General features: G+C 54.4%; 9 protein-coding genes across 9 annotated transcripts; 5 read left to right on the top strand and 4 right to left on the bottom strand.

The window, feature by feature from the left end:
- Positions 1-540: 540 nt before the first annotated feature.
- Positions 541-1,282, top strand: CABS01_15618 (ubiquitin-conjugating enzyme; the record flags this gene model as incomplete). Its single annotated transcript, XM_060548952.1, has 2 exons — positions 541-690; positions 755-1,282. The coding sequence occupies 2 exons, from the start codon at positions 541-543 to the stop codon at positions 1,280-1,282; spliced, it is 678 nt and encodes a 225-aa protein (XP_060391148.1).
- Positions 1,283-2,746: 1,464 nt separating this feature from the next.
- CABS01_15617 (ubiquitin interaction domain-containing protein) lies at positions 2,747-5,806 on the top strand (the record flags this gene model as incomplete). The annotated part of the gene is made up of 7 exons (XM_060548951.1): positions 2,747-2,845; positions 2,918-2,974; positions 3,028-3,103; positions 3,165-3,296; positions 3,381-4,700; positions 4,756-5,012; positions 5,072-5,806. The coding sequence occupies 7 exons, from the start codon at positions 2,747-2,749 to the stop codon at positions 5,804-5,806; spliced, it is 2,676 nt and encodes an 891-aa protein (XP_060391147.1).
- Positions 5,807-7,179: 1,373 nt separating this feature from the next.
- On the top strand, positions 7,180-8,548 carry CABS01_15616 (psi1; the record flags this gene model as incomplete). The annotated part of the gene is made up of 3 exons (XM_060548950.1): positions 7,180-7,259; positions 7,426-8,185; positions 8,255-8,548. The coding sequence occupies 3 exons, from the start codon at positions 7,180-7,182 to the stop codon at positions 8,546-8,548; spliced, it is 1,134 nt and encodes a 377-aa protein (XP_060391146.1).
- Positions 8,549-10,725: 2,177 nt separating this feature from the next.
- Positions 10,726-11,539, top strand: CABS01_15615 (haloacid dehalogenase-like hydrolase; the record flags this gene model as incomplete). The annotated part of the gene is made up of 2 exons (XM_060548949.1): positions 10,726-10,734; positions 10,811-11,539. The coding sequence occupies 2 exons, from the start codon at positions 10,726-10,728 to the stop codon at positions 11,537-11,539; spliced, it is 738 nt and encodes a 245-aa protein (XP_060391145.1).
- A 243-nt stretch (positions 11,540-11,782) lies between these two features.
- On the bottom strand, positions 11,783-13,458 carry CABS01_15614 (initiator tRNA phosphoribosyl transferase; the record flags this gene model as incomplete). The annotated part of the gene is made up of 3 exons (XM_060548948.1): positions 11,783-12,885; positions 12,953-12,987; positions 13,106-13,458. 3 exons carry the CDS (start codon positions 13,456-13,458, stop codon positions 11,783-11,785), a joined length of 1,491 nt encoding a protein of 496 aa, XP_060391144.1.
- Positions 13,459-15,828: 2,370 nt separating this feature from the next.
- CABS01_15613 (uncharacterized protein) lies at positions 15,829-16,128 on the bottom strand (the record flags this gene model as incomplete). Its single annotated transcript, XM_060548947.1, has 1 exon — positions 15,829-16,128. The coding sequence occupies one exon, from the start codon at positions 16,126-16,128 to the stop codon at positions 15,829-15,831; it is 300 nt and encodes a 99-aa protein (XP_060391143.1).
- Positions 16,129-16,548: 420 nt separating this feature from the next.
- CABS01_15612 (uncharacterized protein) lies at positions 16,549-17,593 on the top strand (the record flags this gene model as incomplete). The annotated part of the gene is made up of 3 exons (XM_060548946.1): positions 16,549-16,713; positions 16,787-17,007; positions 17,071-17,593. The coding sequence occupies 3 exons, from the start codon at positions 16,549-16,551 to the stop codon at positions 17,591-17,593; spliced, it is 909 nt and encodes a 302-aa protein (XP_060391142.1).
- Positions 17,594-18,161: 568 nt separating this feature from the next.
- On the bottom strand, positions 18,162-18,981 carry CABS01_15611 (ribosome biogenesis protein Nop16; the record flags this gene model as incomplete). The annotated part of the gene is made up of 2 exons (XM_060548945.1): positions 18,162-18,732; positions 18,869-18,981. 2 exons carry the CDS (start codon positions 18,979-18,981, stop codon positions 18,162-18,164), a joined length of 684 nt encoding a protein of 227 aa, XP_060391141.1.
- Positions 18,982-20,569: 1,588 nt separating this feature from the next.
- CABS01_15610 (oxidoreductase family protein) lies at positions 20,570-21,939 on the bottom strand (the record flags this gene model as incomplete). Its single annotated transcript, XM_060548944.1, has 3 exons — positions 20,570-21,633; positions 21,699-21,861; positions 21,916-21,939. The coding sequence occupies 3 exons, from the start codon at positions 21,937-21,939 to the stop codon at positions 20,570-20,572; spliced, it is 1,251 nt and encodes a 416-aa protein (XP_060391140.1).
- Positions 21,940-22,897: the final 958 nt, after the last annotated feature.

Below are 22,897 nucleotides of genomic sequence, written 5' to 3'. Positions count from 1 at the left end.
TCGGCTTTGTCCCCGGATGCCCTCTTCTTTTTCTCTCATATCGCACACAGCATAAAATCTCTCTCCCTGGACCAGGCCTTTACCGCCGCTCCATTCCCCGTCTCATACTCTTACACACCCGAATCCCACCACCCACCAAATAGCCCCAGGTCTTCATACGTACGGGTCGGTCCTCCCGTCTCCCTTTATCTTATCGCCTGCCGCCCACTCCGAGTCAGGTCGGTGGTTTATCGAGTCATCCCCCCTTTCGCCCCTCCATACCCTCCATCCCACCTCATCGTCGCTTCCTTTCTCTGGTCACACGCCTCTTGTGAGAACTTGCGGTGCGCCTTCTTCACTGTCTGCCCACACGAGTGCCCTTCTTTTTCTACTGCTGCTCGTGCACACAATTGCATACTTGCATCGTATCAAATTCCGACATCTTCTTCTCTGCGACAAATCGATCTCATCGCTCCAACTTCATCCCACTCCCTCACGACTAAGTGGTTCTTTCCCGCATACTAATCACCGCCACCTCACCGTTACAAATACTCCAACATCATGGCGCAGAAGCGATTGATGAGTGAATATCAAACCCTGCAGAAGGAGAAATGGGTTCACATTGATGTCGACGAGCGGAATGTGTTGAACTGGAAGCTTGGCCTCATGGTCGTCAACCCTGACAGCGCCTTCAACGGAGGCTACCTCAAGGTTTGTTTGATCTTCCCTCCCCCAAATACACTGTAAAAGCACACGGCTTACTGAATTTTTCTAGGCCGAAATGACGTTTCCTCGAGACTACCCATACCAGCCTCCCACCTTCCGCTTCCTCAACAAGAATATCTGCCACCCCAACATCTACACCGACGGCAAGCTCTGCATCTCCATCCTCCACACTCCCGGCGAAGACGAGCAGTCTGGCGAACAGGCCTGCGAGCGTTGGTCTCCCCTGCAGGGCGTCGAGTCGGTCTTGCGTTCTGTCCTGCTCCTTCTGGACGACCCTGAGATCAACTCTCCCGCCAACGTCGACGCAAGCGTTCTCTACCGTGACAACCGCGCCGAGTACCAGAAGAGAGCGCAAGATACGGTCGCGAAGTCCAAGAAGGACATTCCCGAGGGTGTGGTCTTCCCCACATCTGCTGATCTGGAGCCTGTGCCTCAGAAGCCCATCGACGACGACGCCTTCTGGAACGAGACGGACGACGAGGGCGACTTTGATTTGGGCGGCAGCGATAGCGACTTCGACATGGATGAGTACAACGAGGACGATGAAGACGAGGATGCGGACGACGATAAGCCTTGACTCCAACCCTCGAACATGGGAATCGACTCAGCACACACTTTTCTGCTCCAACATGAACCTGCGACACCAAGAAATGCAAACACTTTCCGGCGGGCACTCTGACTTGGCGGCGGCGGCGGCGTTTGCGGTGGTCTGCTTTTCCATCTCTCACATTACTTATATCTTTCTTCCTCTACACGCATGATAATGCATAGCGACGGCCCCGGGCGTTTTACCGGCTGTCAGCACGGCCTGCTTAGGCTAACACGGCGTCTTGGTTTCTTTTACGGGTTTGGCATCATTCAATGTCTGAGGAGGGCTTCTGGGAAGGGCTTCCACACAAGGATACGGGAGTTCATATTTGGCTCTGCAAAAGCAGAGAAATCAGAAGGGGGCGGGATTCAGTAGTTTGGTGGCTGATTGGCAAACCAAGCAGCCAGAACAGCGTATGAGATACCGCACTTAGACCAATCAATGATTTTACAACTGAGCAACTGCAGAGTGCGCCACTGTGGGAAAATTTAGCAAAGCTCGATTATCTGAGAAAGTATACCGTACCTTTTGCGGGTAATAAGCAGACTTTCCCTGACGTTCTCGGCCAGTCTATCGCACCTTTACGTACCAACTCCGGTCACTTTCCATATGCCGCTCGTCGGTACAACATTCGCGACGACTGGGCCGGCAGTGGCCGTAAACGTGCACGCCGTTCCGATCCTTCAGCGCCGTAAGGGGCTTAAAGTGTAAATTTGCCCCGCTGACACCATCAGCATCCATGAGGGTTTTCAATGACCTTGTCTTACCTAACTTTCTACGAAGTAGATGGGTAACATCAGGAAGAAAGACCTATTGCCGACTATTCTCCTTTCTCTAAGTAGTTGAGCCCAGAGCTCGATTTACATGTTTGCTTGATTGTGTCCCAAAGGCTAGGTGCCTATGAGGGTAAAGAGTGATGGTGACGGCAGATGGTGGGGAAGTGTCTTTGTGCCGCTGCTACCTTGGGACGCACTGTCCACCAGAGCAATCGGCAGGACAGACAGCTCATGGGGCCTTCTCAGCACAGGTCTACGTACTTGCATCCGATGCCACTTCCACGTCCCTTAGGTACCATACCGAACGTGAGGTGTCCTGACCCCATCTGACGACAAGACGAACGGAGTGGAATTGCGAGTCCGCTGGCACTGCTTTCTCCCGTACTGTTACTGAGTGCTGCCTTCCGACCTTTCTTCCGCATCCTTACGGGCAGCATCACGCCTAGACCGGGTCGCCTCTACAGCACGTCGGGTCCTTTCCGTTTGGCACTACCCACACCTCCGAGCCTCTCTCTGGCAAAGCTACATGCGCCAGGTCACCTACGACTCCAGCCCGTCTTTCTCGATAGCCATGCGCGACTACCCTCGACCCTTCCACCACCGTCGCTTTTAATCGAACCATTCGCAACGAATCGATTCGACAACAATATTCTTGTCTGAGGGGTGGCTCTACAACATGGCGCCTGAACCCACGCCTGAGGATGTGGACAACTTCCTTGAGTTCTCGGGCCTTGACCCCGCCAGAGACCGTAATATCGTCATTACGGCACTCAAGGTGAGATGACGGCGGCTGTTGGACAAGCGCGATGCTCGTCCTGCTGCACAGAAGGGCTGACGTGGAGTACAGAGCAACAGCAATCGGGATGAGCTTGCGTCAGAGGTCTTGATAGATGGAGTCGACGTGGTATGTCGTGCCCTGGTCAAAGAGCGCTTCATCGCAGCTAACAGGGCTCCCAGTTCCGGAGGAAATACACATGGGACGACACAGCATTCGGAGCCAGTCGTGACGGGGAGCCGAACCACACGGGTATAGGTGCGTCTGGTCCTGCGCTCCAGCAGCTGGAGATATCGTGTTGCTGACTCTTGCTGGCCAGCTTTCAACATCGAGGCCCCCGACAATGCCGTCATACAAGGCGTTACGCCTCCACCCGACAACGGCTTCTACGGGCCTTCAGCAGGTGCTCCCTCACGACCTCCATCGAGAACAAACAACCGATCGCCGCTTGGTAGGATGATTGACTGGACGACCGGGGACCTTTCCGGTACTGCCTTCCCTGTTGTGTGGGGCTTTGGCTGACCATGGACATTAGGAGCTCCCAGTACTGCTGCGCAAGAAGAGGACGATTACAACAGGGCCATTCGAGACTCCCAGCGGGATGCAGACTACATACCTCAGGAAGCCGGCGTCACGGGCGGAAGCGCCGGCGCCCCGCACTTTGGACCTGCCAACAGGTCTGACTACGACTCGAATAGCTGGGCTATGGTGACGACGGCAACGAGCTCGTACCAAACGACAGTCGATGACGACCCCGCCCCTTCTGCGAGGAAGCGAGAAGATGACGCCCCGGCGTTTCTTGTGCAGAGAACCACGGCACGCACATCTAAGCACCATCTGGATTCCGTGTTGACAATTCTGCATGAGATTCCGCTTGCACGCAATATCTTACTGCAGGGTGGTGAACAAGCTGCCAGCTATGGCCACAACAGCGAATGGTGGAAAGGTCAACCGATTTACGCCCCTCACGTCCTGGCCGCCATGAACCAAGGCGACCTCCAGTGGGCTGACGACACGAAGCCGGACTTTCATGAGGAGATTCATCGTCTAATGGCTTTTTTGGACCTGACTGAGAGAAGCTACGGTTCTGTCGATTCCATGGCTGATCTGGTTCCCAAAACCAACTTCGCTACCGAGAGACAGTTCTTTGACACGCTCGTCGAGAAGACCGATGCCGATGTCATCAAACCCCTGACGCACCTAGCATGCCCCATGTCTACAGATACCTTGGAGAGGACTCAGGACCCACACAGATTTGCGTTTTTGAACTTTGAGTTGACGAAGAGTCAATATGAAAAGACGACGTCTCTGTACGAAGCTTGGAACTGGATCGTGTGGCACGATGTCATGACGTGGCTGGAGCTCAATGCGGATACCGGAATGGTTGTTCTCGACGACATGGGCGAGGTCATGACAGTTGTTATCGATGGCGATGGCACGCCCGATAAGCTTGACATTCCCGAAGTGTGGTATCCAGAGCGCTATCTAGAGAGCCGGAAGGAAGAGGCAAAGGTCTGCCAGGAACACCTTGCGTGGGTGCATAGAATGCTCTACGAGGCCGAATCCAAGGAGTTCGAGCTCACTAAGTGGATTGATCCGAAGACCGACAAGGTCCACAACAAAGAGGAAATGCTGGAGAAGACAATCAAGGAGTATGAGAGCCACGTCAACTATCTGGACGGCCTGGGACGGTTCAGAGAGCTGCGAAAGTCAGACGACGATGAGCAAGGTACCCTTCGTCTAGAAGACGTGCCGTGTGTCTTGTCTGAAGGCGAGGAGGAGCTTTTCAAGAGCTCGCAAAAGGTGCTCCAGAGATGCAAGTGGCAGCTTGCTCAAGTCAGAGAAAAGCAACAGAGTACGTCGAGCTCAATGTTTACCACATGTTTATCGGCCACTAATAATGGAAGCAGAACTCAAGTGGGAACGTGAGAGGCTTGAGGAAAGGAAGCAGTATCTCAACACTATACTGACTGACCCCGACAAGCCAGGCTTGAGCAAGCCGTTCACTGGCAAGAAGTACCTCTTGAGGGGAATAGCAACGCAGCAAAACGTGACATATGTCTGCAAGCGAGCCGAGCCGACCCTCATTGACATTGATGAGACGCCGTCTTTAGTAGATCAGTGGTGGCGGCTGTCTTATAGTGCGAAACAATACGCAAAGGCCGAGGTACGCGAAGCTGCAGCGTGTTTCTCTTCGGGACTCACTTGGATGCTGACTTGTTACAGAAATACACCTTCCAACAGGTGGTTGACGCAATCTACTTTGAGACTAAGAACCCGTTGCTCGTGTATGCTACAGAAGACGCAATCAATACGCCTGTGTCACCGCTTTCAGACGCCCTATTACGGTTCGCAAAGGCCGAGAACAAGATTTTCAGGCAAGAATTGAACCAGGAAACCACGGAGGAAGTGGCCAACTTGAGAAACACAAACATGTCGCCAATTTCGCCGTCCAAGAGGAAATACCGGTCAGGCAGCGTCGATTCTATGGCAACCAACCGAGCTTCATTGGGCAACAGCGATACAAACTCGCGCGCCGGGGACTTTGAGACGGATCCATTCGGCGACGGAGACGGCACCATGGACACGGAAATGACCGATCTGTCGACCAGGCAAAGTACTACAGAGACACAAAACTCGAGTCTAGCCCAGGTCATGTACTCTAGTGAGACGCAAGATAAGGCACGAGGAGGTTACGACATCAACGGGCCAGGTATGGGACAGGACGGCCTTTGGACCAGTGCTCCCACGGACGACGTCACAGAGATTAGTCGTACAGTGACGCCAGACGTAGACGTGGAAGAGCCAGCCAAGGGGCCCGAGATGCAGGAACGCAGCGGAAGCGGGGCCGGATCGCCATTCATGGCTAGACACTCGATTTATGGAACGGCACACGACCCCAGAGATGAGCAAAAGACGATAAAAATGATGGATATGGAGATTCCCGATGAGCATCAGTAGCTTGGGCACTAGAGAGCATCACAGGGGGGAAGGTTTGGTCTACACAGTGAGACTTGCAAAGGCATAACGATACAGGCAAAGCCTTGAGAGGTATGCAAAGCAGCAAGCATCTTTTGCTTCTCGGAGGCTCTGCAGCACAGCACAGCGCAACACGGCATTGACATGGTATGATGATGATGTATGCAATAGGCGATGAGATTATCAATCATTGGATACCCCATTGGCTCGGATTATTTGATGCAAGCATGCGTACCTACCTACTATGTACCTAATTCATCAACGATCAATATTGTCATTGACGTAGATGCCTTATCTTGTACTGCGTATGTCGGATAACTGCGTAGAAGGTTCTCGAAGCTTCTTATTCAACTAGGAGAATTGAGAGACGCTACAGGGGTGGCTTGAAGCGGCGCTCGAGCCACGACATGAGCTTGACTCCGCTATTCCCGCACGGCAAGAGACCCCGCCATTTTCGTCATTGTCCATTTGCGACTGCTTCCCTGCTGCCCAGAGAGCTCCCTGGCTGATGATACTCGTCTGGAATGAAGGATATCATGAGCATAAGTACCTATCTCAGGACTCCGTTTACTAAAGACTGGATAAGTACTATCTAGATGTAGAGGATTGTATGGATACTTTTGTGATCAGACAACCTCGAGACCAAGGGCCCGACTGGACGAGCCCCATCCAGCCTTTCTGCGCTCTTCCATCGAGGCAGTTCGAGTGAGATCACCCGATTCGACGCCCCGCCAGGTTTTGGGTCGCAAAGTCACAAGGGGACGGGGGTAACGGTGGTCGAGGCTCCCCCTCCTTCCTTCCTGCTCCCGCCAATCCCGTCCTCTTAGGCTCTCCCTTCCCACCCCCCCTGCTCTTTGGGGCTGGGCTCCTCTTGAGAGAGACGGGCACCGAACCTTCCACAATCACGCCCTGTTTCTTCCATTGAAGACGGCCGGGGGTGCTTTTCTACCACTAGACGCTCTGGGCTCCCCTCGGTGACCCAGTCTTTCTTGGCCTTTTACCTTGCGCAGTAAGGACCAACTTTACCTTAGGTACGTCGAGGTACATATCACGCACCGAGACCCAGACAGTCGGCTGCATCATCCAACCATTCTCTCCAATTCTTCTTTTCTTTAAAAAACCACCAACCTTTTTTTTTTTTCTTTTGCAGTTCACTACCTACACGCACGTCGATTGACTGCGCAAGCAAAGCAACATTCAAGGATTCAAACCTAAAGTCACCCCAAGTGACACACGAAAGACACAACATCAGCGAAGACAAGTGACAGTTTCGCTGCGATATCCACACTACTTTTACCCCTCCGTTTAATTGACTGGTCGACTTTTACACAACAATCACACGACAGTCTTGAACAATGGTGAAAGAAACTAAACTGTACGATCAGCTGGGCGTCAAGCCCACGGCGACGCAAGATGAAATCAAAAAGGGTTATCGGTAAGTCACAATAGCCTTCCCTGAAACTTGTTTTTTGTCCTTTCGCCCTTTCTGCCCCTCACTTCTCTCTTACCCGTCGTTGCCCAACGGCGTGGCCCAATCGCCCTCTTTGCCTCCACACACGGCCATATCAGACCGTAGTATGCTAACCATCTCACGTACATAGGAAATCCGCACTAAAGTGGCACCCCGACAAGAACAAGGATAACCCAGACGCCGCCGAGAAGTTCAAAGAGTGCTCCCAGGCCTACGAGATCCTTTCCGATCCCGAGAAGCGCAAGACGTACGATGACTACGGTCTCGAGTTCCTGCTCCGCGGAGGCGGCGCCCCTCCTCCAGATGCCGGTGGCGCCAACCCCTTCGCTGGGGGCGGCATGCCCGGTGGCTTCGACTTTGGAGGAGGAGGCATGCCGGGCGGCGGCGGCGCACGCACGTTCCGCTTCAGCACAGGAGGGGGCGGCAACGGGTTCAACTTCAGCTCGGCGGATGACGTTTTTGCCGAGTTCATGCGCTCTGGTGCTGGCGGTATGGGCGGTGGCGGCGGCGGCGGCGGCGCAGGTGGCATGGACGACTTTTCCGACATCTTCTCGACGTTTGGCGGTGCCGGCGGCCCGCGGGGTAGCAGATCATCGCGCATGCGCAGCAGCGGGTTCGGCGACTCGCGGGGGGCGAGGGAGGCGACGCCCGAGGTCACCACGGTGGAGCGGCCTCTCCCACTCACATTGGAGGAGCTGTTCCGTGGCGTGACGAAGAAGATGAAGATTAAGCGCAAGACCTTTGACGACACGGGCAAGAGGACGACGACTGATACGGTTCTCGAGGTGCCCATCAAGCCGGGTCTGAAGAAGGGAAGCAAGATCAAGTTCAAGGGCGTAGGCGACCAGGAAGAAGGCGGCCAGCAGGACCTGCACTTTATCTTGGAAGAGGTATGTTCACACACACTCATTCCCAATGCAAACGCTCTAGAGATGTTACGGTACTAACAAATACTACAGAAAGCTCACCCGCTTTTCGTGCGCGAAGACAACGACTTGGTTCACACCGTCGAGTTGGACCTAAAGGAGGCCCTCACGGGCTGGAAGCGGACGGTGACGACGATCGACGGCAAGCAGCTGAACCTCGATAAGAACGGCCCCACACAGCCCGGCAGCTCCGATCGGTACCCCGGCCTGGGCATGCCTATTTCCAAGAAGCCTGGAACGAGGGGTGACTTTGTCATCAAGTACAATGTCAAGTTCCCCACGAGCTTAACACCGGCGCAGAAGCAGCAGCTGAAGGAGATTCTGTAAAGGGAACTCAGGAGTGAGGGATGGAGGGGCTTGCGGAGACGTTGCTAAGGCGACGCAGTTTGCGCCGGGGGTGTTTGCACCGTAAACAAGATGATCCTTTGGTTCGGCTGGCTGGTATGCTCATCATGAATAGGAGTTTGGGGCGTGGTTGGGTTTTCTGCTTTTACAAGGCCAAGGGTTGGCCTTTTCCTTTTTGCCCCTCTACGAGCATTGCGCATTTCATGAGCAGGCAACACGAGCTGAGTTGCTGGTGGAGAGGTGATGCCTGCGCAGAGGTACTTAGATATGAAATAATTCAAGCTTAAGACTATATTGACACGTACTCAAGTGTCGTTGTGATATTTGTGACTACGGCCTGAAAGCTGGCACCAGGAAGTGACTTTTCGTTTAGTTGATGAGCTGTGACGACCGCCACAATCGTAATGGGGAAGAGCTGTCGTGGTAGAGGGGGTGAACGGCGGACACGATGGCGCGAGAAGCCAATGTCCAGGATTTAATATTGAGCTCTGAACATTGATCCTATTCAACATCTTGCAATAGACATCACCATGTTCTCTTCAGATGGTCGGCATATTGTGACCAGGCTCCAATGACGACATTACCACGACTAGACGGCTCACTCGCGCATCTCGGGACCGAGAGGTGTCCAGCCCTCCCGTCGTCCCGATTTTGTTGTGCTGGAATTTCCCATGTTCATCCCGGCGCAGGCCGAGCGAGCTGTATCCTTGCGGCTAGTGGAGTTTGCCTCGGGAGCTACCGTCCACTTAGTTACACATCTAATAGATCTTGTGTAGGGTAAGGTAAGCATACGAAAAATTGGACACAACAGGTGAGGTTGTTTTGTTTATTTCCCGTTCCTGGAGTGCGGTTATATTGGACCGATCCCCTCTTCTATCGTATGTCCTCAAAAGTAAGTGGTATTCTCAGTCTGTAATTCGGAAGCTACCTCAATCTTATCACGATATTCAGAACGGAGAAAGAAAGGACCTCGGCGGTAAGCCTACTGAGTACGAATGCGCCTCGTCTCCCGTCGATAGTGGTCAATCACTCGACGTTGATCTGTACGCTATACTGATTCACTCATCTACGCGGCTATGCGAGACGGAATATTTCGCGCAAGGTTAGGTCGTAATGAAGATTCTCACAGGCCCGTCTCCCCGAGTTCCCCGGCCCTACGCTCGGCAGAACTCTGTTTCGCAAGCTGGGCGCGGCCGGGTTCGGGAGTCGGGATGATGGAGGGCGGATGGTTTGTGCGGGGGGTTTGGAACGATGGGCTGATCGCGATGAAGTCTCGGCTTCCGCTACTCCAACTACGACTATTGGTGTTCAGAGAATGCAGGATTCCTCTCATATCAAAGCAAGTAAATGGCGCATCAAGCGAGATTCGGCGGCTGCGGTTCCGGAGTTTCGCCGCGGTGTTCTTCATGAGCTTTATGTACATTGGCCATGTGGTGGTGCATGTATGTATGTGTATGTAAGTACTCGACCCCGCGGTGATGACGACACTTCACATGCGGGAAATGGGTGGACGACGGGATGGGGACGCCCGTGGGTTTTGGAGGGGGAGGGGTAAAAGCGTTGGTGGGGCCCCTCGTTCTAGGTAGCCAGCCTAGGTAGGCCCAGAGAGCCATCGATGCAAGTGCTGCCGGGTATTGTGAGGCCATTTTCCCGCCAGAGCTGGTCGAGGTCCGACTTACCTAACTTACTTACCGTACTTTGCGTGTTATTTTCCGCGGCTCTCATTGGACTCGTTGGGACGACGAAGATGAGAAGCCGGCGTGGAGGAAGAGGGGAGGGGGGGTTAAGGAAGCGGGCGCGGGAGAAAGACGGAAGGAAAAGAGAGACCTTTGTGGTTTCCTGGGAGACAGATGCGTGAGATACCTTAATAGAAGTCCTATTCTACCCTGATTCACTACGTAGTTCATTTCTTCGCCATCTCCTCCTCCATTCCGAGGTTCCCAGTTCTTCAAGTCCCCAGCTGCAACCAAGGTTTCTTTCTCAATTGGTCTCGGATAATAAGCTTCGTCTACCTTATAGATAGCTTGCTTACTCCCCCTCCTCCCCTCCAGACTCAGCTCTCAGCTCCCAGCTTCATTAAACCCCGCTCTTCACGAGGCAAGCTCTCCACCTCAAACCCGGAATAGCATCCGACGAGTCTTTTGTAAATAACCGCCAACATGCCTCAAGTACGTCACGATGAGAACCCAAGTCGACCGAGTACGACCCAGCTCGAACTGACATGAACTAACCACCACCACGCAGATCACAACCCTCCTCTTCGACTGCGACAACACCCTCGTCCTCTCCGAGGAACTCGCCTTCGAGGCCTGCGCCGACCTCATCAACGAGATCTGCGCCTCCCGCAGCATCGAGCAGCGCTTCACGGGCGAATCCCTCATCAAGGAGTTCGTCGGCCAAAACTTCCGCGGCATGCTCCTCGGCCTCGCAAAGTCCCACAACTTTGAGCTCCAACCCGACGAGCTCGAGACGTACGTCACCCGCGAAGAGGACGCCGTCATCGCCAAGCTCAAAGCCGCACTCAAACCCTGCCCGGGCGTCGACGACCAGCTCGAGGCGCTGCAAAAGGCCGGCAAGCATACCCTGTCCGTCGTCTCCTCGTCCGCCAAGCGCCGCGTCTGGGCGTCCGTCGTGAAAGTCGGGCAGGACAAGTACTTCCCCGAGGACGTCGTCTTCAGCGCCGCCACGTCGCTTCCCAAGCCCACAAGCAAGCCCGACCCGGCCATCTACCTGCACGCCATGAAGACGCTCGGCAAGAAGCCCGAAGAGTGCGTCGCCATCGAGGACTCCAAGAGCGGCACGCTCAGCGGCACGCGCGCGGGGATCAAGGTGATTGGGTACGTCGGCCCCTACGCCGCCGACAAGCAGGCGGAGATGGAGAAGGTGCTGCGCGATGCCGGGGCCGTGGTCGTCATGAAGGACTGGAGCGAGTTCCCCGACATGCTGGCCAAGATTGAGAGCGGGAGCGCCTGACTAGCCGGGGTTTCTATCCCGTCGCCTTCTCTGTGAGGTTGAGGCTGCGGCGATGTAGAGGGATCATGATGGCTTCCATCTCCCTACCAAACCCCTTATATTTTCTTCCCATTTCTGTTTAAGTGTTCATATCGTTAGCCAGGACCGACAGCGTTCCAATTATTGGAAGCGCTTTGTCAAACTAGCCCGCTCAGGAGAGAGATGGAATCCAGGTAGACTCAAGACTAGTAAAAAGAGACCTTTTCATCTTCGGTGGTCCATGAGAAAGCTGTTGACACTCTGCAACGTAGCCCGGTTCGCATTGGCCTCTGGGTATGCCGTCATGACTGTCCCCAGCTTTACCCGGATCATGTCCTTGTTGAAAAACGTCGTCGAGTCCGCCACGCGAAACTTGCCGTCCCGGTCGAAGCACCAGCAGTAAATGGCCAGCGCAACGCCAATAGATAGATCCTTGCCCGTCTCGCAGGCCACGAGGACGCTGCCACTGCTGCTGCTGTCGCCCTCGGCAGCGCCCTCTACTACATCACGATGCGAGTCGAGGTACCCCGCGACAAAGGCGCAGATATCCGGCAGCGCCTGCCGGAGGTTGCGACTCGCGACCTTGTGCTTCCCGAGGCCGACTTGCATGTACGTCGGAGATTTCACCCACGCGTCCCGCGGCGTGACGTCCTGTGTTAGCACGACTCTGCACGCACCCGCGGACACAGCATCCGTACCACCACTGCTGTCTTCCTCATCGTCCAGGGGTAAAGGACAGACGTAGATCCGCGGCGCAACTCGCTTCGGCTGCACCCCTCTCGGCGCATTCCTCTTGTCCTCCGCGACGAGACGAATCACTAGTTCCGGGAGATCGGCCTCGGCACACGAGAGCAGCGCCGCGGCGTTCTCCCAAAATACTTCGGCCGTCAGACCGAGAGCCCAGTTCTCCGTGTCGTCGCCGGCGCCTTGGATGTACCCGGCCTCGCTCATTTCCGTACCGGCGACGCGGCGCGAGGAGGTGCAGCAGATGATGGGGTGGTAATCTTCGAAAACCACGTTCTTCACAGGGTCGTCATCATCGCCCGCAGACGCGGATAACGACGGAAGCTGCGTCTCTTGCGTGACCCAAAATGGCCGCAGGGGCTTGGAGACGTGCGCACGGAGAGCCGCGAGATCGAGGTCGAGGCTCTTGAGGGAAGCGAGGAAGGACGGGAGGAGGGCAGCGATTTGGGCGTGTTCCGAGGCCGAGACGACGTTGGGCGGGGTGAAGAGGCGGAGCTCGCGCGCCGGGTCGAGGTCTGGGAAGAGGGCTGCGTTGAGGACGGCGCACCAGATTGGAATGGTTTTGCTTAGGGCGTCTGGCATTCCTGGGAGTCGTGTTAGTCTTGAGCTTCGTGGATGTGCTGATGTATGAGTCTGATGATGTGGACTTACTCTTGCCTCTGCGGGTTGAATCTACAATGATGCATCTAGATTCTCAGTCAGCTCTGCTCTTATTAGAAGCAGTTTATATCCAAAGCCTCTTCCTCTTATGAACGCACTCATGCCACCATCATCGAAGTTCAAAAACACCACCATAAAACTCACCCATCATGCTTCCCAACAAGCTCAAGCAAATGCAAATTCAACCTGCGCGTACTAAACTTCCAGGCATTCGTATGCCCATCCGTACTCTTAAAGTACGCGCTTGCCCGCTTGTCCGCAGGTCGAATATACCAGCTCCCGCAGCGCTCGTTCGCCACAAGCGGACGACCGAAACTGGCCGCGACATCCTGCACAAAGTCGGCGTCCTGCGTGATAGAGCGAAGTCGGTTCGCGATGGAGAGGTTAGAGCGCTTGAGGTCCGTGAGGATGTGGGAAAAGTTGTGGTTCGCCGTCGTGGGGAAGATGAGGTCTGAGAGGGCGGGTGCTGCGGCGGCGGGGTGTGTGTTTTGCGCCATGTTTCCCGGTTGAAGCTTTGGAGGGGTAGGGAGCTCCAGGATAGAACAGGGGTGTGTTTGGATTGAAGCTATCTCATCCAAGATGAAATTGAGTGAGGTTGGAAGGGGTTGTACAAGATTGGCACTGTCTAGGGCTCGAAATGAGGCACGTCTCGGTCGTGAAATTTCCAATGTGGACGACCCTATTTTGCACGGTGCTTGCGCTTGAATATGGCGCGAAAACAGTGTCACTCGATACTGTATGGATGCGAGGCGACTCATTCATCGCATTTCATTTGGATAACACCGATTATAAGATTGTGAGGTCATGTTTCAAGGCACTCATTCTGCAGGTTTAGCAGATGAAAGTTTGATGAGTTGATGCCAAGGGTTGAATGAGATTCAATGGGATCAGAGACATCGGAGATATTGTTAAGAGACATTGAATGAGGCTTCGTTCTCATGTCCGTGCTGAATTCCAGGTGCATTCAGCCGCAAGCTAGGGATCGCTGGCATGCCTCACTCAGATGTCGTCCCAAGATGATCAAAGTTCTGTGCTGCTGCTGCTGCCGCCACCACCGCCGCCGGCGGGCTCTCTCGGGCCGGACTTGAGAGTCGGTAACGCCGACGAGTTGAAGACGGAGAAGATGATGGAAACACCGGAATGTCGAGGATATCTCCCCGCCTTTTTTTTTTTCGTCGTAAAGATGCGCCGGCAGATGGTAAATTGGCAACACGCAAGCAAGCGTGGCTATGTTGGGTACAGCCAAGATGGGCGACGTAACTGTCGCTCGCTTCCTCGCTCGCTTGCTTGCTGTGCGGGTGAGATGCTTTCTCTGTACCCCAGCAATAGCTTGTGACCGTACTGCGGCCGTGGGTGGATGGGGACCCGTCTTTACATAGCGTCGGGCGGCGAAGACTTACGCCATTATATCCACCCTACGGATACATCAGTGACTTTATTTTCCTGGCGCAAGGGCATCTGGTGCGCTCTTCCCGCTGTGCTGCTCTGGTGATCAGACCAACAGCTCTCTTGATGTGGGAGAGTAACGGACAGAGAGATTCGTCTAGCTGGAGGCGGACTCGGGGTTCCCGTCTGTCAAGATCAAGGTCTTCGTTGTGGAATAGACTACATTTCCATGGGCTCTCAAGGTTCCGAGGCTCTTGAGGCCCTCTCTTCTCTGGTCTCGTACGAGAGACAACAGTTGCCCTGTGACCAAACAATGCAAGGCCGATTGAACCTTGAGAGTCGCAACCCCGGCGTACGGAGCAGACGGTAAGGAGGGAAGCGCTGGGCGGCTCAGCCGTTGTGCGCGTGGACCACCCGGAATGCGGCGGCAGCGGGCTCGTGTTAGCTTCCTCATCTTGCTAGGTTCTCCGAAGATTGAAGACGGCTGAGGTGTCAGTCAGTGTCAATTGTCAGTGTCGCGCGCAATTCTGTGGCGGCTCCGCTGCGATGACAGTACCCAGTCCGTTCGCAAAAAGACGATATTCTCCAGAAGCTCTTACGGGCGGTCGTCTTGTCTCGTCTCGTCTGCCGTGGGTTGCCGTCCAAGGAATAGAGGTCCATTATCGTCTGCAGGTTGTCATCATTGATGATCGCCGTCCGGCCATTTCTCCCCCTGCTGCCGCGCATCACCCCAGACAACCGTGACAACCAGGACGTTTTAGCATGCAGCAAAAAAGCAGCAGCAAAGCAACCGCGAAGCAACGACCAATCCAACGCCAGACAACGTCAGACGAAAATCAGGGCTCGCTGGCTTCGGTAGGAGAAACAACGGCGCGTCAGCCATTGGCTTGCGCCGGTCGACGGTTGAGAAATACGAAAAGGCACCATACCATTGAACTGGTGCGTGGCTTCCTCCCCTCGGTAGGCTCTCTGTACCTTGAACGTCGTCCCTTTGGCTAGCATGCGGCGACACCAAGTACATGGACACATGGTGAACCATAGGGCCACAGGGCAAAGGGGACAGAAAAGGTAAAAAAAGAGACGGGTTCGAACTATTCGCTCGGGGAGGCGTGGCGTGCAGGGATCTATTGCTCAGCTGGTCGCACTTGAGGGACGATAATTCGCTGCCTGGGCCGCAGTGGCGCAGTGTAAACCCAGCGGTTGAGTGGCTTGGTTCAACCCAAGTTTCCGCAGTCTGCCTCATCCCAACCCGTGTGCCCGTGTGGAATCCATCCGTTCATGGAGTGTCCTTGGATCATGGGCCGTGAGTTCGCATTGGTGTCCGTCCCATTGCGCGTAGAGGTTCCGCAGCATCGGGGCTGCAAAATGACCGTAGGAGGGATCCTGGTTGAAGCCTCAAGGTTGGTATCAAGACGAGAAGATGATTACGGAGTACACTGCAGTGCAATGTGGAATGATTACATACCTCAAGGTACCTTGCCTTAACTCACAGCAAACTTCGAATTGCTAAGGTAAGGCAAGGCAGGGATGGCAAAGACCAAAGATGACGGGAGCTTCAGGCGCGGCTTGGACCCACACCTCTGCCAGGCGTCCACTCCACCGCCCACTGCTACAGTAAGGTAAGAGGGAACGAGTCGTTGCCCACTGAATCCACGTCTCGTCACTGCCGCAATTCGAGGCCAGCTGGGGCTGTTTCGTTTTAAAGACAAGAAAAGGCAGACGCGTCCCCCAAAAGCCACTTTGCTCCTTCTGTTTCTGATTTCCCGTCTATTACCTCCCATCTTCCTCACACTCACCTCACCTCACTCACATACCTCCAAGCTTTCTCTCACGGATAGTTTCCAGTGTTTTTGACAATCAACGAACAGCATCTCACCTCGCCCTCGACACTCGTTCCCACAACCCGAACAACCCAAGCCAGCGAGCTACCTATCTTACATCATTACAGCGGGTTCCCTTATCGATTGGCCCCCCAAAACCCCCCCGTCCACTGGTTCCGATCCCTGGGTTGTCTCGCCAAACCCCGTTGCCGAGCCGGATTGAGTTTGATCTTTATTTAGAAGGGGAAAAAAGGCCAGGGGAGCAACAGTCGCATAGCTGACAACCTCCTCTCATCCAACATCCCCCTTTCGATCACAAACGTAGGGAAACCCTACTAGATCACCAAAAAACCCGACATATTCGACGACTCGACGACAAACATGCTCGGAAACCTCGACTTTGACCCGGAATACGTCCCCGGCGTCAAGCTCGGTCTGCACATCTTCCAGTTCATTCTGTCCTTCGCCATTTGGGCATTGGAAATTGCAGTGTTTAGAGCCGATAACGCAAAAATCGTCGGCAACAATGGCTGGACTTTTGGAGTGGTAAGGCAACCTGACAGGAAAATGAGTCCTGTATTTTGGCAAGGTATGCAAATCGCTGACAGTCGCATCGCAGTGCTTCCTTTCGCTACCAGCGTGGATCTACCTGATTATGGCGCCGCGGTGGCCGAGAACGAGAAAACTGGCCAACCCCTACGCTATGGCCATCGTAGATGCATGCTTCTGCATCATCTGGCTTTCTGCCTTCGCAAGTCAGGCCGCCTACAACACGGCCAACCAGTGCGGTGACGGCTGCAAGCTCAGCAAGGCCATTGTCGGCTTGGGTGTTTTCGTGTGGTAAGTCATCAGAGAATGTGGATCGCAGCTATTCAGGCAATGATGCTAACAGCACTTTGGCAGCCTTCTCTTCGGAGGCAGCACCTTTGTCAGTCTGTACACTCTGAAGTACTACCAGTTCCACGGCAAGCTCCCCGGCTACGACAAGGAGAAGCTCGGCGGAGACAACATCGACCCCGACAAGGCCGCCTTCTCCATGGCACCCCACGACGAGGAGGCATACGCCCCCGTCCAGATGGATGACCACAACGACGACAACACAACGCTCTACGGCGGCAACGCCACCGGCAACCACGGATATGCCAACAACAGCTACAACAGTCGCTACGGCGCCGGCAGCTCGGCCTACGGCGAGGATGACGACCCGAACCGCTACGGATCCCTCCCCTCGCGCCAGAACGGTGCCATGTTCGACAGCGAGACCGAGTACCACTCTCAAACTCATCCCCAGAGGCCCACCTCCACCAGCCCCGCGGCAGCGGTACAACCGTACTCCGCCCCTGAGCCGTATGGCGCAGCGCCTGCTTACGACGACGACCGGCCGGCGCAGTTCCCTTCCGCGCCCTACGATCGCACGATGCACTAAGATGAATATCATATTCTTTCAATGGGATAGTATTCCAGTGTGAAGGATTTGTGATGGCAGGGCCACAGCCCGAGCAAAACCTAGGCCGGTTTTGGGTTGACGAAGGCGGACGGACTGTGCTGTCCAGTGTTCACATAGATGGGCTTGGATTTTTATTTTCCGGATTACGGGGTGTTGTTGGCGTCCCATTTGTAACAAAGGTAATCGCAAAGATACCAGGCATGAAGCTCTCTCTAGGTAGACATCAAATTTGATGACATGACGATTAAAAGTCAATGATGAAAAATGATCAGCTTGCTTTCGTAGTGAACATGTGGAATATTGTGTTTTATGCCAAAAAATTTGATCTGAAAACGCCATAACTCCGCAAAGGGGGGACACGACAGTATTTCCTCTATGGCCAGGCTCTTACCACCGACCAACATGTAATATGAACGACTCCTTTTGGAACTTTTTCTTTCCTTCCATGCCCTCCCTCTCTGTAAATGCTTTCTTCCCCTCCCCTCTACTTCCTTCCTTTCATTTCCCCCCCTTCTCATCTACACTGCGTCTCCTCTCCCGAAAAGATTTACGCCTTGCCAGTAAACCTCTTCACCCGGCGCGCGATATCGCCCTTCGTCTGCTGCATGGGGTTCAACTTGCGATCCCGCACCATGGCATCGTAGTCGTCGCCGTGCTTGGCAATCAACCTCTCGAGCCATTCTTTCTCCTGCTGGCTAATGTGTCGCGGCTTTTTGATCTCGGGGAGGGCGGCTTCCTTCTCGAGGAGGCGGATGACTTCGGGTCTGCTCTCGTCGTCGATGCCACCCCATTCCTCTTCGTTCTCCTCTTCGTCGTCGGATCCTCCTTCGAGGGCGTTCAGGGGGTCGTTGAGGGGGTTGGGACGCTTATTGGCGCTGGCGTAGTGGATCTTGATGATTTTGCCGTCGGCGTCGCGCTCGACGCGGGCTTCTTCGAAGACGGCTTCTTCGGTTGTGGAGATGGCGAAGGGGTCGCGCTTGGCGGCGGCGGTGGAGGAGGAGGCGGTCTTTGCTTGCTCGAGTTGGGCGAGCGTCTTTTCTGTGCCGCCTGTTGCTGATTTGAGGCGGGCTGTGAGGCCTAGGCGGCGGTAGTTTTGGGTGAGGGTTTCCTTCTTGTTCCTGGACGACAATGGGTGGTCAGCACAAATTGTGTTTCTCTCTCGGTAGTGGGATCTGGACGTCGAGGTGCGGGCAGTTCAAAGGGGCGACGAGTGTGTGTGTGTGTGTGTGTGTGTGTCTGCGTGTGTCTGCGTACCAGTTCTTTGCGATGATGTCGTTGCCGAGAGGGTTGAGGAGCTTCTTGGGCCTGTTTGTCTTGACTTTGGCGCGGCCGGAGCGGCGCTTCTTCTTTTGGAGGACGGAACCCATTGTGAGCCGATTGTCTTTTTTTTTCCGGAAAAGGTGAAGGAGGTGGTGGGATGCGGGATCACGAGTGCCTTGGGTAAGGTAGAATTAACGAGGTACGAGGTGGCCGGGCGCAAAGCAGTTTGGCCAGAGGTTGCTCAAGTTGCCGCTTCTCGAATTTTTTGTTAATCTTATCTTATCGGAGGAGGGGCCACTTGGCTCGTATCGGGCTTAGCGTGGTTCGACGTGTGGGTGCTGGAATTTACACCGAGATTCACCGATATCTGACCGAGATTCGTCTTTCTCACCTGAATGTGATGCCTTTAGTTCCGTGCCGTACTTGAGGTATTCAAGTTCCTTGGAATCTCTATTTTTTCGTAGTCATTAACTTTATTATAAATTACGACAGATTCAAGGCGTTCTGGGTAGGTTTCTTGAGAGGAGGGTAAGGTCGAGTCCTCATGGATGGTTTTAATCGAACCTTCTCGCGGATATCGCCTGAGAAGCTTTAGGACTCTCTCCATGCTGAAACCTTCTCTATCATCGTATCAACATTTTTGAGTGTTAATTTCTTTCAAATCATAGCCGTTCGTTGGGACACACTGTTTATAAGCAGTAAAAGAAACGCCGATATCTTTACAATCTGTGTTCCAGCGTTCTTGCCTCTCACGCAGCTGTCGATACCTTAAAGTAGGCAGGTAGGTGCCTTGCGCGTGGCACATCCCACCTGCGTCTTCATGTATATTCGCCCTGAACATCACAATACACCACAGACGAAGCCCATATAGGCCCCCTCAATACCATTCTCGTCACCAGCAACAGCAGGCGCTCCTCTAGGCGGGGGGGTCAGGTCAAACTGGACTGCGTGGTGGAGTGGTTCATGGTCAACAATTAAAATCTACGCCAACCAGCCTACTCGACAACAGGCTAAGCGCATACGAAAGTACCCGAGTTCGAATTCCAGCATAAGCACTAGATATTTCGAGTTCCCAGCATGAGCACCAAGAGATGTAGCCCCCAGTTCAGCACCGGGGGGGTGAACTCTTTTTTGGCTTCTCTTGTATCGGTTCGACCTATATCGTGGGGACTACGGCCCAGCACAGGGTTGGATGATGAAGATCGCGGTTGCGAAAGAGTGATTAGCCCTTCGGCTAGATAGATAGACGTGCGCGGCAAGCTGTGATGATTCATCCCACGCCAACCATGGAGGAATCGACTCAGATTTGTGATGTTGTTATCCATTATTAGTTCTGGCTCTTGAAGCTGGAGAATGTTTTCTCAGAAGCGATTGACTATTTGAGATGGTCGCTTGGCGCTTTTCATTGGCTGTTGTCCAATTGATAGGTCAAGCTCGTAAGGGCGGATGAGAACTTCCTGTGATGATGGATCGCACACCTTCATGTGTGAACTTACACTGAGGTTCAAATCTCTGGACATCCCATTTTCACGATCGATAGAACTCTGGCTTAAAATCTCATCGCAATCAAAGCGTAATCTCATTCATGTCATGAATTATTTTCATTCAGCGTAAAATAGCAGATGGTATATAAGCCCTTTACATATCCACAGGTCATCCACACAAGGTCGTCATCCCTTCAACACACAAAACCCCTTACACCAGCTTCCAGACACCGTCGTTGACCTCAATCTTGATCTCACGGTTCTCGTCGATACTTTTCCTGCCGGCGTGGAGGATAGCCGTGGTGGCGATGGTGTTCTTGAGGGTAGGCAGACCCTTGGCATCGAGATCCTTGGGCTTGAGCTGGCCAGAGTTGACCTGCCGGCAGCCGTCGACGAACTTCTCGAGCGAGATGTAGCCGTAGCCCGTCTGGCCGTTGAAGTTTCCGTCCTCGTCGGGCGCGTAGCGCATGTAAAAGGGGTTGTACCACATGAGCTGGCCCGCCGAGTCGTCGGCGACGTCGTAGCCGCGCTTGGCCTGGTCGACGCGGATCTCGCCGTTGGCGGCGAGGTAGTGGAAGTACTGGTTCGAGTGGACGCCCGCGCGCTGGGGCGCGGTCCAGCTGGCGGTGTAGACGCCCGTGGCCTTTTTGGACGGGTCGCCCTTCTTCTCCCAGTGGACGAGGACGGAGATTGTGTCCTCGGTGGCCGGGTCGCAGCCGAGGTCGGTGGCGATGCCCTTTGACGCCGAGGCGGAGACCTTGACGGGGACGAAGCCTTGCTGGGTGACCATGGAGTCGCAAATGTCGACGTGGTGGCTGTTGAGGTAGTAAGAGATGTCCGAGTCGACGCCGGCCCAGGCCTTGAAGGTCTCGAGCTGGGACTTGGGCTGGGACATGTAGCTGTAAAAGTAGTTGAAGTCGCCGAGCTTCTGGGCCTTGAAGCGGGCGTCTGAGTAGGCCGGGTCGAAGCGCTTGTGGTGCTCGATGAAGACGTAGACGCCCTTCTTGTCGGCGGCCTCGATGAGGGCCTGGTGGTGCTCCAGGTCCTTGACGGCGGGCTTGGTCAGGAGCACGTGGATGCCGCGCTCGATGGCGTAGAGGGCGATGGGGTAGTGGGTGGTGTCGGGGGTGAAGATGGTGATGGCGTCGCCGGCCTTGAGGGCGTCGATGGCCGTCTTGTAGGAGTCGGGGTCCTTCTTGTCGTTGGCGGGGTATGAGTCGAAGGAGGTGTCCAGGCCGTTGTAAGCCTGGGTGATGTTCTTGTGGAGATGCTCCCCTTCACGCACAGGTCAGCATTGTCACTTTGACTATATTGGCTCGGGATAGCGGTGTTTTGCGTACTAATGGCGGGGAACTTTGTGCCGTTGACGCCAACCATGCCCAGCTGGTTGACCTTGCCTCTTCTCCTCAGGTCGAAGAGAGTCAGGCCGACGACGCCCACCTTCTTGTCCGAACCAGAGGCACCGCCACCGACGAAGCCGGTGGTGTACTCTCCGGTACCAACCTGGTGATGAAATTAGCACGTGGAACTGAGCCGGATGATTCTGAATTGGCTTACCATCAAGACGTTGAGAGGCTCCATTTTGGTCGCGTCTTTTCTTTCAATGGTTTGGAAAATGATACAGAGGAGGGGAGAGGAGAGTTTGGGAGGGAATGGAGAAGAGGAACTTCACGAGCCAGAACAGACGGCGAAAGTTACGGTCTATATAATAGAGGGGTGGGAACGTGTCAATGGGCAAAGTAGCACAAGTAGCTCGGGCGAGACGCAGCGAGAGACAGCACGGAACAAGAGCGGCAACGGATAATAATGGGCAGGCCAAGAATAATTTTCTCTCTCTAAGGATGAAGCTCGCCGTGGCATGGCGACCAAGGAGAAGCTCCCGTCTCGTCTCCGTCACGTCTCGTAGCTACTCCACGACAAAGCTGGGCCCGGAAAAATTGAGGGGCAGAGGAGGGGGGAAGACAATTGGAGGGATTTATCAGCCCCGCACTCCGCCGTGCGTCAGCTCCCCCAGCCCAGACGCTCGACTTATCCGCTCAGATAGTCTGATGGAGACAATTATAGGGAGTCTCTGGTATGATGTGCTATGATGGCTGTTCTTGGCTTGTTTTGTTAGAAAAAGGCGAGACTTTTGGAAGAGCGAACGGGTTGCATGGCGCATGCATGGTTGGTTCTTCAGCGTTCATCCAGCGTCAACTTGGATCGGGAGCATATTGCGGAATCATGAGAGATTTTGCAAAGAACTTCTGACTATAGTAATGGAAATTTGTCCCTAGAGGGGAAAGAATGTAGGAGAAGAAAAAAAAACATGCTGCCGCTTCTGGAAACACATCCCGAGCATGACCGAAGCCACGGTGCCGTCGACGCCGGTGTTCGGAGGGTCGCACCGGCCGATTCAAGCCCAAGACGGAGGCTGCGCCGCCACGCCATCTTGCCGGATTTTCATGATTTAGCATGGGCTTCCAATGATACCAGGGCAACTCTGTAGTCAATTCTTCTTTGAAATTTGTTCTGTGCATTGCCTTCTCATTTCGGAGAA

This window comes from Colletotrichum abscissum, assembly GCF_030869225.1.
Source record: "Colletotrichum abscissum strain IMI 504890 chromosome Unknown Scaffold_70.1, whole genome shotgun sequence".
Lineage (NCBI taxonomy): Eukaryota > Fungi > Ascomycota > Sordariomycetes > Glomerellales > Glomerellaceae > Colletotrichum > Colletotrichum abscissum.
Note: the sequence above shows the minus strand (reverse complement) of the source record. Positions and strands in the feature narration are given on the sequence as shown.